We start from the raw sequence: 18,733 nt of genomic DNA on the forward strand, positions 1-18,733 counted from the left end.
GATGTTAATGTCCTTTAAAAATGTTAAGATTTGGCAGATATGTTTTTCTATAGAAATACAACAGAAATGTCTTGTAATTACATGGTGTTTACTGTCTCTTTAAGTTTAATTTTAACTTTACTGTCCCTTTAAACATCCAATTGTTATACCAGATTTTGCATTATCCTTTTATTAGACCATGAAAAGATAACCCACACATCCAAACCATCCAAAGCAAATCTCATAAACAACATCACAAAAAAGGTAAAGCCAAGTCATCTACAGTATCTCACAAAAATTTGTAAATATTTTATTATATCTTTTCATGTGATAACACTAAAGAAATTACACTTTGCTACAATATAAAGTAGTGTGTACAACCTGTATAACAGTGTAAATTTGCTGTCCCCTCAAAAAAACTCAGCACACAGCCATTAATGTCTAAACTGTTGGCAACAAAAGTGAGTACACCCCTAAGTACACCCCTAAGTGGGTTCAATTAGCCATTTTCCCTCCTACTGTGTCATGTGACTCATTAGTGTTACAAGATCTCAGGTGTGAATGGGGAGCAGATGTGTTAAATTTGGTGTTATCGCTCTAAAGCTTTCTAATACTGGTCACTGGAAGTTCAACATGGCACCTCATGGCAAATAACTTTCTGAGGATCTGAAAAAAAGTTGCTCTGCATAAAGATGGCCTAGGCTATAAGAAGATTGCCAAGACCCTGAAACAGAGCTGCAGCACTGTGGGAAGAACATACAGCAGTTTCACAGGACAGATTCCACTCAGAACAGGCCTCGCAATGATCGACCAAAGAAGTTGAGTGCACAGAGGTTGTCTTTGAGAAATAGATGCTTGAGTGCTGCTAGCATTGCTGCAGAGGTTGAATGGGTAGGGGCAGACTGTCAGTGCTCAGACCAAATGCTGCACACTGCATCAAATTGGTCTGCATGGCTGTCGTCCCAGAAGGAAGCCTCTTTTAAAGATGATGCACAAGAAAGCTTGTAAACAGTTTGCTGAAGACAAGCAGACTAAGGACATGAATTACTGGAACCATGTTCTGTGGTTCGATGAGACCAAGATAAACTTAATTGATTCAGATTGTGTCGAGCGTGTGTGGTGGCAACTAGGTGAGGAGTACAAAGGCAAGTGTGTCTTGCCTACAGTCAAGCATGGTGGTTGGAGTGTCATTGTCTGAGCCTGCATAAGTGCTGCCAGCACTGGGGAGCTATAGTTCATTGAGGGGACAATGAATGCCAACATGTACTGTGACATACTGAAGCAGAGCATGATCCCCTCTCTTCTGAAACTGGGCCGCAGGGCAGTTTTCCAACATGATAACGACCCGAAACATACCTCCAAGACGACCACTGCCTTACTAAAGAAGCTGAGGGTAAAGGTGATGTACTGGTCAAGCATGTCTCCAGAACTCAACCCTATTGAGCATCTGTGGGTCATCCTCAAATGGAAGGTGGGGGACTGCAAGGTCTCTAAATCCGCCAGCTCTGTGATGTCGTCATGGAGGAGTGGAAGAGGACTCCAGTGGCAGCCTGTGAATCTCTGGTGAACTCCATGCCCAAGAGGGTTAAGGCAGTGCTGGAAAATAATGGTGGCCACACAAAATATTGACACTTTGGGCCCAATTTGGACATTTCCACTTAGTAGTCTACTCTCTTTTGTTGCCAACGGTTTAGACATTAATGGCTGTGTGTTGAGTTATTTTCAGTGGACAGCAAATTTACACTGTTATACAGACTGTACACTCACTACTTTACATTGTAGCAAAGTGTAATTTCTTCAGTGATGTCACATGAAAAGGTATAATAAAATATTTGCAAAAATGTGAGGGGTATACTCACTTTTGTGAGATACTCTATATCCTTTTTAACATATGTTTTCACATCCTGTTAACTCAAAAGCACTGAATGGATTAAGGATTTGAACTTAGTAGGGTTAGACTAAGAAAACATATCAATTTAAGCTATCACTGTACTATGCAACCATAATCAGTATTCCTCTAAAATCTCATCTGAGAAAAGGGCTGATCCATGTAACAGACCAACATGATAATAATGAGGAACAGTAGTGTCTGTAGGAATTACTTCTGGAGGGGGGGGGCACTTCCAAGAGGATCAACATTGGTTTGTAGGGGGCCACATCAGCAGTGCACGAACAGTCATATCCCTGTCATGAGTCATAAGCAGAAATGGGAGTGCCATGAGCAGGATCGACAAAGCTGAGGAAGGCCTAGGAAGCATAGTTGTGGGAAAAGAATGGATGACTAATTTTGGCAGGGGAGCATGGAGGGCCAGATTTGATGTTGGACAGAGCTAGTGCCACCTGCCCCCCCCCATGTGACTCCACTGTTGAGCAATAGTTTACATTTTCAATTGTTTGGAAAGTTGCTTATCCAATCACAGTAAAGAACAATATGTTATCTTCACATCATAAAGTAAGATTTTTTTCTACCAGTGACAGCAAAACAGAATTTAGGAAGCACTATATGGGTTTAACATTTATGGAATTTTGTTTTGAACACAGGAGTATATAAGTATTCAAATACAAACAGCTGGTTAATGGTCATAGAGTAAACTTGATTTGTTCTTTTCCAGTCAAATTAATAATTTATTCTTGTCCTGTAATTATTATTTTTTTTTTTTTATAATAATTTTTTTTTAAGTTGTGAGAAATGTAACATAATGGAGTCGTCCATAGACAATAATAACATAGAAATAAGATAAATATTGTTATCACATAAACAAAACAAAGAAGCAGATAGGTTACTGCTTTAGGCATCAATTCTGTGCTTCTGTAGAACAATATAAACAAGTAATTGTTCTCAATATAATAAGAGGTATGTTGCTAGAGGAATGGAGGAGCTATAACTATAAAGTATATAGCTATGTCTTGTATTTTAATTGTCTGAGTGAAAATAAAGAGATCTACAATGTTAAATACATAAATATAAATTAAATTTCAGGGCATGCTTGACTAATATGTCAGAAAAGAGTTCAGACAGGATATAATGGAACCTCAGTTTTATGTAATATAAAAAGAACGATGATCCCCACATTGCCATAAAGAACACTCATTAAGCTATCCAGTCTGAGAAAATTGAGGCAAGTGGGTTAATTAGTAACATAACAACTAAAAGTCATAATACATTTTCATCAAAACATATGCAAGCGAAGAGTGCCAGATAAAATTTAGAACATACAGTTGTCATACTACTGGCCTCTCATATTAGTGATCATATTATCTCTGGATATAGGTATCAACAAAAATAAACGTATATTAGCTCCTAGTAATAGTATTATAAGTTTGAAATATTTTTCCCCACAAAAAGTGAAGTAAAAATAGTGAGAGATAACACTAAACTGAGGAATACAATTGACTAAAAACAAAACAGTGTTTAGTCCAATTCCAGTTTCTTAGACTAAGTAGTCGTGAAATTGGGTAATTGATGGTATAGAGTTAGCCAACCCCTGCCTTATAGAACTTAATTCTCAAAAAGGTGGTGCTCTCTGATGGCTTCAGAGTTGGGAAATCTCCCTCAGAAGCTCATGTTGAGCTAACAAGCTTGCTAGCTTAAGGGTGCGAGTCACAATCTTTTTTGGGCATACCGGTTTCCAGAGTGGAAAAGTCTTAGACCTCTTAGCCTGTTGCAATCGACTATTCATACCTTTAAATCTCCCCAACTGATTACTTGTTGCTTTCCTAAGGAATTGCCACATCTCTCTCAGAGAGCACCGTCCCTGTGTTTCCACAACCCCAATCATTGGCTCGGCTGTTGTCATCGAAGGTGAGGGTCTAGGCAACATAATTCCATGACCCTTAGTGTACACTGCCGGGGGCTCTCTCGAGGGCTGTGATATTTGTGGTTCCTTACTGCTTGTAGGGACCGTCTCTTGTGTGGGGTCTTGGCTCCTCTGAGAATCTGCCTGTTGAGAAATTTGGATCAGTTGTTCCCTGCTTCTTATGTCAGGTGTCAACAGATTCTCAGTGATAAGTAGGGAGATCAGGGAAAGACTTAATTTAAAATCGGCAAAGTAATGGTCCAGATGTCTAAGAACTGTCTCCTTCTGATATCAGTTGTGGCCATGTTGCAATTATCAGATATATGCTTGTGGTTGCTGTCTGTGTATACACCATTGTGAGAGATGAAACACTTGCAGAGTTTCACTTGTAAGATTATAAAACATTTTAATGGAGCAGTTATTAGTAGATATTGCTTAGGTGATTTAAACCTTTGTTGGGTAGTTTCATCAATACCCCTATTATAGGTCTGTGGAGGGTTAAGCTGCAAGAGTTTGTCCCATGTTAATCCAGTTTCCCCTTTTTACAACATCTCCTTTGTTTGTGTGAGAGTTGTTTGATAACATTCAATTTGGTTCCCAGCACAGTGTGAAATATGGCTGCTAAAATCAGCGTGCAACAGGCCAAAAGTGATTTACTCTCTGCTACAACGGCAATGATGTGCATTGCCAGCCGTCTATTCCCGCCCTCTGACACTTCCTTAGAACTCGGGAGCGCCGCTAATGCAGCTCTTGTTTCTCTTAGACTTATCTGCGCCACATTCCAAATATGGCGATCGGCTCTGTGTAGTGGCTGTGATTGCCACAGTTAATACTCACTTCAAGAGGTGGAATCCGGTTCTAATTCCTGACCGATGTTACGTCTAACTAGTCAGCTCCACTCTGAGTCAGTTCCAACTCAATGCCTTTATTTTCACCACTTTAGCCTGCAGTGTAACATGGAGCTGGGAGATAACGCCACCATCTTCGTTCAGCTCCAGGCTCCGCCCCCCCCCCGTAATGATTTTTTATCCTCAAAATAAGAGTCAAAATAAAATAATAAAATAAATATTTTATTCATAGTTAGCCATATTGCTGCTAGGCAATGGGGATTCATTTTGTGATTAGTCTCCAACCCCAAGATAATTATAATAGGCCAGAGTTTAAGTATTTATTTTCTTGAGCTTGTCAGTGGTACAGTCTTTTGTGGAAGGTTCCCCTGTAAATAAACTCATAGGAAAACTTAGAGACCTGGGACCTGATAATCAAAGATTTTCCTGAATGGAGTGAAATTGCAGTGCAGACATCACAGGGGTTGAACTCATTACATGCTCAAAGAAAAAGAGTGGAAACTCTCCAGCACTGCAAGATCTCTTTCATTTCTGTATCTGAAGGAGAGACAAGCCCAGTGCAATTTAGCACAGCGCTATATGAGAGTTTTGTTACACACTTTAGATTGGGTCCTTAAATTGTCTTGAAAAAGGCTCACTGTGGAGCTGAAACGTTGACTTTTGTGAAACTTTATTGATAATAAAATCAGTTGAAATTAAATCAAGACCTATGAGTGACCTCTATTCTATATTGGTACATATATATATATATATATACAAAATTATAATCCTAATTTGTTAAAATAACAGAGAAACTGTGAAAGCATAATCAGAATTTGTAAAATGACAATCCTAAATACACTGCTGTACACAAAATAAAATACAAAATAGAGCAGCGGTTAAATGTAATAAAACTTCATCTAAAGTGCAAAGTAATATAAAATACAAACAGCAAAGTGTAAATGCAGCAGTAATGCCATGTCATGCAGTGCTATTTTGCACTGGGCTTGCCTCTCCTTCACATACAGAAATTCAGGGAATGCCTCTTGGAGAAGTATAGCAAAATCTACCTTTTAAAAATGTAACTAAGGATCTTGCAGTGCTGGAGGATCATTTTAGATTATCTTACCTGAGAGCAGAGCTTTAGATCATTAAGCCCATATATAGACTCTGTAATACAAAATTTGTTTCCCAATAATGCGCTCCCAATGACTTGTTATGCCTAATGCAGAGTACACAATGTATGGGGAATTATTGATTTATGTTTATTTTTGTATTTTAATACTCATTAAATGCTCATTAAAACCACGACCTCAAGGACATACTCATACAAATTAGGAGACCAGCTAATGTTATCTATCTCTAAACACACAGCCCAGCTATGTTATAGAAATACTAATTATGGTTGGGGGCGGATGAGCATAACCAGTCATTCAAAATACAAAAATCTTTATATCTACTACCTAGCATTGTGAGATTATTTAGTTCTAGTGCTAAAGAGAGAATATGTTTTTTATTCATATTTTCAGTGTAGGCGATTGTACACTCAAAACCAGCTGTTTTAAATAACAAAATAAAGGCAAAATAGTTGTTTGCAAACATTTACATACACTACAACAGGTTAAAAGGACAATTGGAACATATTAAAGGGGGAAATAGTTTAGAATGTCCTTTTAAATTTATTTCTTAACTACAGTCCTAAGCTATCCCTAACAGGCCAGCTTTTTATGATATCTTAACTTGAACACAGGTGAAATAATCAGCTGATGAATGAGAGCAGGATATTGATCAGCTGATTATTCCACCTGTGATTTGGTTAAAATATCATGAAAATCTGGTCTGTTAGGGGTACTTGAGAACTGGAAATGAAAGACTGATTACTGCCTACCATTCTGACAATATTTATTTTTGTTATTATTAACATGCATTTGTAATCAAATTTCACTTTATAGAAATCAATGGAGGGAATCAATGTTTTGTTCCAATATCCATTTTCCTCAGCCTTGCAGAGGATGTCGGTTATCACAGAGGTGATTGGAGAGGATGAGTTGGTTGTTTACATGAAGGGAGCCCCAGAGATGGTAGCAAGTTTTTGCAAACCAGAAACAGGTACCTTAACACCCCTTGACTAGGGATGGCACGAATTTTAACACATTCGTTCGTTCGAATCAAATTTCGAAAGTTTACATAACATTCTAACATTCGATTTTCGAATGTTCGGTTTTGAATTTTACGATTACATTCGAAAATATTTAGATTGTAATAGTATTTCTAATGCTTTTTCTTTAAATGTAATATTCTAATTATGCAATATTCGAATTCGAAAAATTCTAATTTAGATTGTAATAGCATTTCTAATGCTTTTCCTATAAATGTAATATTTGAATTATGCAATATTCGAATTCAAAAAATTCGAATTTAGATTGTAATAGTATTTCTAATGCTTTTAAATGTAATATTCGAATTATGCAATATTCGAATTCGAAAAATTCGAATTTATATTCGAATTCGAAAAAATTCGAATTTATGTTTGTAATAGTATTTGTAATGCTTTCTTTGAATGTAATATTCGAATTATGCAATATTCTATATGGAAACATTCAAAATGATATATTTGAATATATTATGTATCAATTTACTAAATTACACACCCTACCCCATGAACTATTGAACTTCTGAATAGTATTTGTTAAATAGAATGTTAAATTCGAAATTTTGAATGTGGACATTCGATATAATTATAAACATTCGAATTCTAAAGTGACATTCGAAAACTGTAAATAACATTCGATTTTCGAATTTTTAAGAATATTCGTTCTTATCGACATTCGAATTTAGAATTCGAATTTCGGCAATAACATTCGTTCTACATTCGAAATTCGAAAATTTACACATTCGCCCATCCCTACCCTTGACATTGATTTAAAATTTCTTCAACATATTTTTTAGAATAATTTAAATGTGACAAAAAAGTAATGTAGTTTAATGTTTGCTTTAATCCCCAGTTCCTAGTGAGTTTGTAGATGTTCTCGAACAATACACATTTCAGGGTTTACGAGTTATTGGAGTGGCATACAAAATCCTCCAAAATGGAAATCGTGATGACCTGGAAAGCATAGAAAGGTAAACTTTTGAATTACTTCTAAGCACTAAGTTTCCTTGATTCCAAATGTATCCCAGAATAACTTATATCACTGGTTAATTGTGAAACAAATCTGTTTTACAATAACAATCCTGAATAATGCAATGGCAAGTTAGTACAGATAATAAATGATGCTAACATATGCAGCTTGGTCAAGCCCATCATTTTGGTTACAGTAAGGCCTTACAACCTATTAATCCTTGGTATATGCAACATGCTATTTAGATAAGCTAGGCTTTATGGTTGGCTAAACACATCTCTGTAAGCCATATTCATTTTAATTTTTGACTTCTTAAATTTATGTGGACAGGTGGGCTTAACTGACCTCACCAGACCAATGGCCAGATTACAATTTCTTAACTCGCGTGGTAATTGTGCTCAAAGTAAGTTTTTAACGCAGTGGGTTAGCACATGTAATAAGAGTTGAAAGTAAAAAAATACTTTAGATATTGTGAATGCACTAACTTCTTCTCCCCATATACTTCAATGGAGCGTGCTGTTTTAAAAAAAAACCTAACCCTTATCGCTCACGCACTAACCCGTCACCGTGTTATGCCAACTGTGCTAAACCCAAAGGTAGTTATGCATATTTTACATTTCAATGTTATTCACATAGAAGAGAATGTTCATATATATATATATATATATATATATATATATATACTGTATATATATATATATATATATATATATATATATATATATATATATATATATAAAAAAAGAACAATTATATGTGAAGAACATTGGAATGTAAAATATCCTACTATTCTGCTTTGTTAGTTACTTGTTAACCTTACAAGCATTGTTTTGACAAATGTCCTTTTTTTCTTTTTTAGTTTTTCTTTTATATTTTCTAAACAGAGGTAATAGGTATTCATTTGGTATATTGTATATACGGATTGCAATAGATAACACATACATTAGCACAGTTTAACACGTGACATTTATTTTTTTATACTGCCCATACAAAGTCCTATAAAACAGATAAATATTACAACAGCTATGCACCTAGGTCTAATACATCACAGAAAATATGTGCAATTTATTAATCAGTATAATACTACTCATATTATAAAATCTAGAAACAATATCTGTGGAGGGACAATAAGAGTGACCGGAATGATGTATGACACATCTTGTGTGAAGTTCACACAGAAATATACAATAATAAGATCCGTAGCACTTCCAGTTTCAATCCAGATCACATCCAGTTTTTAAAACGTATATCTCATAACACATAGAAGAAATAATATGATTCGTTTTGCACACATTGCTTTGCACATGGTCTTAGTAAGCTAAAGGTTTTTGCATACTGCCACATTGTATTGTAAATAGGCAATAAACACATGATTTTTCTGTATATTTAGCACATCTTGTACACTGTTTGTTTGTCTGAAGAAGGGGAAGCTTTGTCTCCGAAACAAAGGGATTAATAAAAAATTGAATTATGAGAGTGCTGGGCTGGTAATTGTACATTGGACATTGAATTGTGTATTACCTGAGCATCCCAGGGGGATTACATTGTAGGAGTGCAACTATTAGCAAGATATATATATATATATATATATATATATATATATATATATATATATATAGCAACAACATCCAATGCACTCGGCATACGGCAAATGTAAAAATGATGAATCCACACCAAGTTGATGCAAAAGAAAGTCTGTATTTAGATATAAGGCAGATTTAGCATTACAGACAGGCTATTATAGGTTGGTCATACGCGTTTCATATATAATACATACTTCCTCAATGACCACCATAACCTATTACCCATAAATCTGTGCTTTTTAAAGGTGCAGAAAAAACACACCCATTTCTGTTAATCCAATCAAATAATTTGTTAAGCACAGGTTATGTTAATAGTAGAACATGTGTAAGGTGACTGCAATTTAAAGAAACATACAATAGTAACAAACAATTGCTTGCCAAAGATATAAACATAAACATATAACATGGGATGGCTATATTTTTATCTCAATGTGTTATTCCTTCATATAATATCACACAATATCACATAACAAAAAAATAAAATAAAAAGAATTCTTTATATTACACATGATATATATAAAAAATAAAAAAACAAAAACTCATTAGATATCAACAAACAGTTTGACATCACATTCCGAATTTAATCCTGCTGGCAGACGGGTATCCAACTGAAAGATCCAAAAGACCTCTCTTTTACTAAGAGTGTTGCCTCTATTACCTCCTCTTGGATGTCTAGCAATTTGTTGGATACCCTGAAATGTCAGCAGAGAACTATCAGAGTTGTGCTCTCTTCTGAAGTGCAGGGAGACAGGAGTGGTAAACTCAGGGTCTTCAATTGAACGTAAATGTTTCAAAAACCTATCCTTTAAGGCCCGTGTAGTCTGACCCACATACTGCCTGTAGCACCCCCTGCAGGTCAGAAGATATATCACATAACATGAATTACATGTTATGTGTTCCTGTATCTTAAATGTCTTTTCATTTACAGTGGATACAAAACTGGTACCAAAAGAAGCATAAGAGCAGGACTTGCACCTTCTGCTGCCACACTTAAAGAAACCTGGTTTAATTGATAACCAATTCTGGCTAGTAATTTCTGGCAACATTGAGGGTGACAAAATATTCTTCAATGTTCTAGCTTTACGTGATACAAATAGAACTCCTTCTTTGACAATGTCACACAGCTTATCATCTGTCTCCAAGATAGGCAAAGCTTTACGTACTATATTACAAATTTGTCCGTATTCCTCACTATACGTAGTAATAAACTTCAATTTGCTAAAGTTTGGATTTCTTTCAAACTTCTTCTTTTGTAATAAATTTACCCTATCAGTACTATCTACCTCTCTCTTAGTACGTTCTAGTGTCTCTCTAGAATATCCTCTGTGAATAAGTCTATCCGTCAAATCTTTAGAGTGTTGCTGATAACTCTGTTCATTAGTGCAATTCCGCTTAATCCTGATATACTGACTTTTAGGAATTGAACGAATTGTATGCTTAGGATGACATGACCGTGCATTTAAAATTGTATTGCCTGCAATTTCCTTGCAAAATAATTCAACATTTATAGAAGAATTTGTAATATTAGACAATAATCTAATATCCAAGAATGGCATAGAATTTCTGCTGAATTCCAAAGTAAATTTCAAATTCATAGAGTTATCTTGTATGTATGTTGAAAATTTCTCAATAAGGCCCTCAGGGCCCTTCCAAATTAGCAAAATGTCGTCGATAAAATGACTGTAATAATGAATATACTCTCTGAAGGGGTTCCCATCTCCATAGACATGGGACAGCTCCCACCAACCCCTATACAGGTTGGCATAGGAGGGGCCAAATTTCGCCCCATAGCTGTCCCACGCCTCTGGAGATAGAAACTCCCCTCAAACATAAAGAAGTTATGTTTCAGTAGATAGTCTATAGATTTGATAATAAACCTTTTCAATGCTTCATCATAATCAGAGTATGAATTGAGAAAATACTCTATGGCCTTAATGCCCTGCTCATGAGGGATGCACGTGTACAATGAAACCACATCAATGGTCATAAATACATATCCTTCAAGCCATACAATTTTCTCTAAACTTTTCACTAGATCAGTAGTATCTTTAATGTAACTCATCAGATTCAGAACAAGTGGCTGCAAATAACTATCAATTAACTCTGAGAGAGGCTCATTCAATGAGCCAATCCCAGCCACGATTGGTCCCCCTGGGGGATTTTGTCTGTCCTTGTGAACTTTAGGAAGGAAGTGAAAAATGGCTGTGACAGGATGCTCAGTATACAAAAACTCAAAGTTTGCTTCTGTAATCAAACCTTCAAGTACAGCCTCATTAAGAATAATTTTAAGTTCAGTCTGATAAAAAAATACAGGATTAAACTTAAGTTTCTCATAGACTGATACATCCAACAATTGCCTATGTGCCTCTTTGATATAATCCTCTCGATTGAGGACCACTACCTTTCCCCCTTTATCCGAATTTCGAATCACCAATTCTTTATTTCTTTCTAATTCTTTGATGGACATATACTGTTCTTGAGATAAATTATCCTTCCTATGATCACCAGTGGATATATTAGAATGTAATTTCTTCAATGCAATTTCTACTTTCCTTTGACAGATAGACTTATTCACAGAGGATATTCTAGAGAGACACTAGAACGTACTAAGAGAGAGGTAGATAGTACTGATAGGGTAAATTTATTACAAAAGAAGAAGTTTGAAAGAAATCCAAACTTTAGCAAATTGAAGTTTATTACTACGTATAGTGAGGAATACGGCCAAATTTGTAATATAGTACGTAAAGCTTTGCCTATCTCGGAGACAGATGATAAGCTGTGTGACATTGTCAAAGAAGGAGTTCTATTTGTATCACGTAAAGCTAGAACATTGAAGGATATTTTGTCACCCTCAATGTTGCCAAAAATTACTAGCCAGAATTGGTTATCAATTAAACCAGGTTTCTTTAAGTGTGGCAGCAGAAGGTGCAAGTCCTGCTCTTATGCTTCTTTTGGTACCAGTTTTGTATCCACTGTAAATGAAAAGACATTTAAGATACAGGAACACATAACATGTAATTCATGTTATGTGATATATCTTCTGACCTGCAGGGGGTGCTACAGGCAGTATGTGGGTCAGACTACACGGGCCTTAAAGGATAGGTTTTTGGAACATTTACGTTCAATTGAAGACCCTGAGTCTACCACTCCTGTCTCCCTGCACTTCAGAAGAGAGCACAACTCTGATAGTTCTCTGCTGACATTTCAGGGTATCCAACAAATTACTAGACATCCAAGAGGAGATAATAGAGGCAACACTCTTAGTAAAAGAGAGGTCTTTTGGATCTTTCAGTTGGATACCCGTCTGCCAGCAGGATTAAATTCGGAATGGGATGTCAAACTGTTTGTTGATATCTAATGAGTTTTTGTTTTTTTGTTTTTTATATATATCATGTGTAATATAAAGAATTCTTTTTATTTAATTTTTTTGTTATGTGATATTGTGTGATATTATATGAAGGAATAACACATTGAGATAAAAATATAGCCATCCCATGTTATATGTTTATGTTTATATCTTTGGCAAGCAATTGTTTGTTACTATTGTATGTTTCTTTAAATTGCAGTCACCTTACACATGTTCTACTATTAACATAACCTGTGCTTAACAAATTATTTGATTGGATTAACAGAAATGGGTGTGTTTTTTCTGCACCTTTAAAAAGCACAGATTTATGGGTAATAGGTTATGGTGGTCACTGAGGAAGTATGTATTATATATGAAACGCGTATAACCAACCTATAATAGCCTGTCTGTAATGTTAAATCTGCCTTATATATAAATACAGACTTTCTTTTGCATCAACTTGGTGTGGATTCATAATTTTTACATTTGCCGTATGCCGTATGCCGAGTGCATTGGATGTTGTTGCTGTTTGATGTTTGGAAGCAGTGGTGGATTGTTTCCTGCTATTTGCACCGGCGTAGCTGACAGCTTTGGGCTATGTCATCGTGACGCTAGTCGGAGTCCCAAGAGGGGTGTGTCGTTACGTGAAGCGCCACACACAGAGCGGATGACTGAGCACTCCCACGTTGTGTAATATATATATATATATATATATATATATATATATACAGTATCTCACAAAAGTGAGTACACCCCTCACATTTTTGCAAATATTTTATTATTTCTTTACATGTGAAAACACTGAAGAAATGACACTTTGCTACAATGTAAAGTAATGAGTTTCCAGCCTGTATAACAATGGCAATTTGCTGTCCCTCACAATAACTCAAGGCACAGCCATTAATGTCTTAACCGTTGGCAACAAAAGTGAGTACACCCCTAAGTGGAAATGTCTAAATTGGGCCCAAAGTGTCAATATTTTGTGTGGCCACCATTATTTTCCAGCACTGCCTTAACCCTCTTGGGCATGGAGTTCACCAGAGCTTCACAGGTTGCCACTGGAGCCCTCTTCCACTCCTCCATGACGACATCACGGAGCTGGTGGATGTTAGAGACTTTGCGCTCCCCACCTCCCGTTTGCGGATGCCCGACAGATGCTCAATAGGGTTGGTCTGAAGACATGCTTGGCCAGTCCATCACCTTTACCCTCTGCTTCTTTAGCAAGGCAGTGGTCATCTTGGAGGTATGTTTGGGGTCGTTATCATGTTGGAATACTGCCCTGCAGCCCAGTCTCCAAAGGGAGGGGATAATGCTCTGCTTCAGAATGTCACAGTACATGTTGGCATTCATGGTTCCCTCAATGAACTGTAGCTCCCCAGTTCCGGCAGTACTAATGCAGGACTAGACCATGACACTCCCACCACCATGCTTGACTATAGGCAAGACACACTTGTCTTTGTACTCCTCATCTGGTTGCCGCTACACAGCATCTGAACCAAATAAGTTTATCTTGGTCTTATCGGACCACAGGACATGGTTCCAGTAATGCATGTCCTTAGTGTGCATGTCTTCAGCAAACTGTTTGTGGGCTTTCTTGTGCATCATCTTTAGAAGAGGCATCCTTCTGGGAAGTCAGCCATGCAGACCAATTTGATGCAGTGTGTGGTGTATGGTCTGAGCACTGACAGGCTGATCCCCCACCCCTTCAACCTCTGCAGCAATGCTGGCAGCACTCATACGTTTATTTCCCAAAGACAACCTCTGGATATGACGCTGAGCATGTGCACTCAACTTCTTTGGTTGACCATGGCGAGGCCTGTTCTGAGTTGAACCTGTCCTGTGAAACCGCTGTATGGTCTTGCCCACCGTGCTGCAGCTCAGTTTCAGGGTCTTGGTAATCTTCTTATAGCCTAGGCCATCTTTATGTAGAGCAACAATTCTTTTTTTCAGATCCTCAGAGAGTTCTTTGCCATGAGGTGCCATGTTGAACTTCCAGTGACCAGTATGAGAGAGTGTGAGAGCGATAACACCAAATTTAACACACCTGCTCCCAGGGCCGGCTCAAGACATTGTGCTGCCTGGGTCCGAGAATGAAATGATGCCCCCCCCAATAGTTAAATTTCTGACTAATATATCAACACACTAGCCTGGCCACCCCCTTACTAATGCAACCAATGCTTATGCACAATTGTGCAATAAGTGGGAAGGAAGTTATGCCCCACCTTGAATGTCACCCTTGATTGATTCTGTGTCTTTGTGCATGAAACGGTTATGCTGCTGCAAACAGAGGAGGACTGGCAACCATTGGCTTAGGGGACATGTATAACCCAGTGGTACAGATATGCCCCTTTCAAAACATTTTTATTCAATATTAGAAAAAACAAAGAAAAAACACACAGGAAGCAAAATGTATAGGAAATAAAAAGACAGGGCAGTATAAAATTGCATTTCGTATTAGCCCAAAGACTCCAAACAAAAACCATGGCCACCCTACACATGCTCATTGCATGCACCTTGCCACACCAGAAATCCTAAACAAAAGACATGGCTACTGCATACTTTATGCCATTTAATTGATCCAGCTGACAAGAATAGAGTTTAGTAGGGACTTTCAAGTTATAGGCATGGTGAAAATTGTGTTTATAAAAAAAAATGGAAACAGGAGATAAATTTCACTGTCTCCTCTGTGTGTGTGTAATTGTAATATATATATATATATATATATATATATATATATATATATATATATATATATATATACTCATAAACACACAGATATATACACTGATACACACATACACACTGATAAACATATACATACTCATACACACAGATATACACTGATAAACACACTGATACACACATACATACTCATATACACACATATACTCATGAACACACAGATAACACTGATACACATATACATATTCATACACACACATACTCAAACATACAGATATACACTGATACACACATACACACTGATACAGACATACACACTGATACACATACTGATACAGACATACACACTGATAAACACACTGATACACACATAAACACTGATACAGACATACACACTGATACGCACATACATACTCATATACACACACATATACACTGATACACACACTGATACACACTGATACAGACACACTGATAGACACTGATACACACATACACACACTGATACAGACACACACACTGATACACACATACACACACTGATACACACATTCATACTCATACACACACATACACACTGATACACACACTGATACACACACTGATACACACATACACACACTGATACACAGACACACACACTGATACACACATAAACACTGATACAGACATACACACTGATACGCACATACATACTCATATACACACACATAAACACTGATACACACACTGATACAGACACACACTGATACACACTGATACACACATACACACACTGATACAGACACACACACTGATACACACTGATACACACATATACACACTGATACACACATACATACTCATATACACACACATACACACATACACACACTGATACACAGACACACACACACTGATACACACATACATACTCATATACACACATACACACACTGATACACACACTGATACGCACATACATACTCATATACACACATACACACACTGATACACACATAAACACTGATACAGACATACACACTGATACACACACTGATACACACATACATACTCATATACACACACATACACACTGATACACACTGATACACACATACACACACTGATACAGACACACACACTGATACACACTGATACACACATACACACACTGATACAGACACACACACTGATACACACTGATACACACATACACACACTGATACAGACACACACACTGATACACACTGATACACACATACACACACTGATACACACATTCATACTCATACACACACATGCACACTGATACACACTGATACACACGCTGATACACACACTGATACACACATACACACACTGATACACAGACACACACACTGATACACACATAAACACTGATACAGACATACACACTGATACACACACTGATACACACATACATACTCATATACACACACATACACACTGATACACACACTGATACAGACACACACACTGATACACACTGATACACACATACACACACTGATACAGACACACACACTGATACACACATACACACACTGATACACTCATACATACTCATATACACACACATACACACTGATACACACACTGATACACAAACACACACAGACACACACACTGATACACACATACACACTGATACACACATAAACACTGATACAGACATACACACTGATACACACACTGATACGCACATACATACTCATATACACACACATACACACTAATACACACACTGATACAGACACACACACTGATACACACATACACACACTGATACAGACACACACACTGATACACACACTGATACACACATATATACTCATATACACACACATACACACTGATACACACACTGATACACAGACACACTGATACACAGACACACACTGATACACACAATGGTACACACAGACACACACTGATACACAGACACACACACTGATACACACATACACACACTGATACACACAAAAACACTGATACAGACATACACACTGATACACAAATACATACTCATATATACACACATACACAGCAGTTGATATAACACACAGCTCCATGTTAGACATATTCACACACTTATATTTAATTATATTTGTTTGCCAGATAAAAATTACCTTATATAAAGGTGTCACATTTAGAATTTAGGCATAAATTGAATATTATCGTGCACACTAAATATTTGCGTGAGAGCCAGGCACCCTACCTTTTTTTTGCTACTGCTGCAAGAGACAAATGTGAGTCTTTCACAGGGAGGGGAGGGGCTAAACAAGCGTGGTGCCCTATCTGCTATAATAAAACTCAGTTGCCAGAGCACCACCCCTTCCTCTCCTCAATGATCAACCTAGCCGTGACTTACTATCTATGATAAACAAATCAAGGCAGAGTAGCAGCAAATAAAGGATTTATTGTTTAACACAACAACAAATGCAGCAACGTTTCGGTATTACTACCTTAGTCAAGACTTGACTAAGGTAGTAATACCGAAACGTTGCTGCATTTGTTGTTGTGTTAAACAATAAATCCTTTATTTGCTGCTACTCTGCCTTGATTTGTTTATCTACTGTTCAGAGTTTGGAGTGGAACTCTGGAGTGGCGTGCATGGGGCCATTGCGTGCTGGATTAAGGACTTGCTATCTATGATAAACAACAGACACCAGAGTAGTAAGGGGAGGGGGGTTGATGTAATAAATGTGTAAAGTCAGGAGTGGACAGGAGTGGTCTGCCTAGTACCCAAAATAACTAACTCATGCACTAAAATGCCGCCCCCTGTCAAGTGCCGTCTGGGTCTGTTGGACCCACTTGGTCCCATGGTTGGGCCGGCCCTGCCTTCTCCCCATTCACACCTAAGATCTTGTAACACTAACGAGTCACATGACACCAGGGAGGGAAAATGGCTAATTGGGCCCAATTTGGACATTTCCACTTAGGGGTGTACTCATTTTTTTTACCAACGGTTTAGACATTAATGGCTGTGTGTTGAGTTATTTTGAGGGGACAGCACATTTATACTTATACAGGCTGTACACTAACTACTTTACATTGTAGCAAAGTGTAATTTCTTCAGTGTTGTCAAATGAAAAGATATTATAAAATATTTACAAAAATGTGAGGGGTGTACTCACTTTTGTGAGGTACTGTATATATATATATATATATATATATATATATATATAAAATTGAAACAGCGGGTGTTCCAGCACTCCAACCTTGGTAGATCTTCCAGAACCTGGGTGCAAGCCTCAAAAAGCATACAAAACAGGTTTTAGGAATGTGAAAGCCGAAACGTCGACCATAACAAATGTTGTTATTAAGAACAATAAAAGAAAGTCTTTGCTGACACGCAATTATCATAAATCCTGAGAGTGCCCTTCATTCCTAA

At 37.1% G+C, this 18,733-nt stretch overlaps 1 protein-coding gene across 1 annotated transcript in view; it reads left to right on the forward strand.

Annotated features, from left to right (window-relative positions):
- LOC128657504 (probable cation-transporting ATPase 13A4) overlaps positions 1-18,733 on the forward strand; it is a 186,812-nt gene that overhangs the window by 113,531 nt on the left and 54,548 nt on the right. Inside the window, exons 16-17 of the mRNA XM_053711871.1 lie at positions 6,556-6,712; positions 7,609-7,726. Coding sequence (XP_053567846.1) covers positions 6,556-6,712; positions 7,609-7,726 — 275 coding nt within the window. The remainder of the gene's footprint in view (positions 1-6,555; positions 6,713-7,608; positions 7,727-18,733) is intronic.

Source organism: Bombina bombina, chromosome 4, assembly GCF_027579735.1.
Source record: "Bombina bombina isolate aBomBom1 chromosome 4, aBomBom1.pri, whole genome shotgun sequence".
NCBI lineage: Eukaryota > Metazoa > Chordata > Amphibia > Anura > Bombinatoridae > Bombina > Bombina bombina.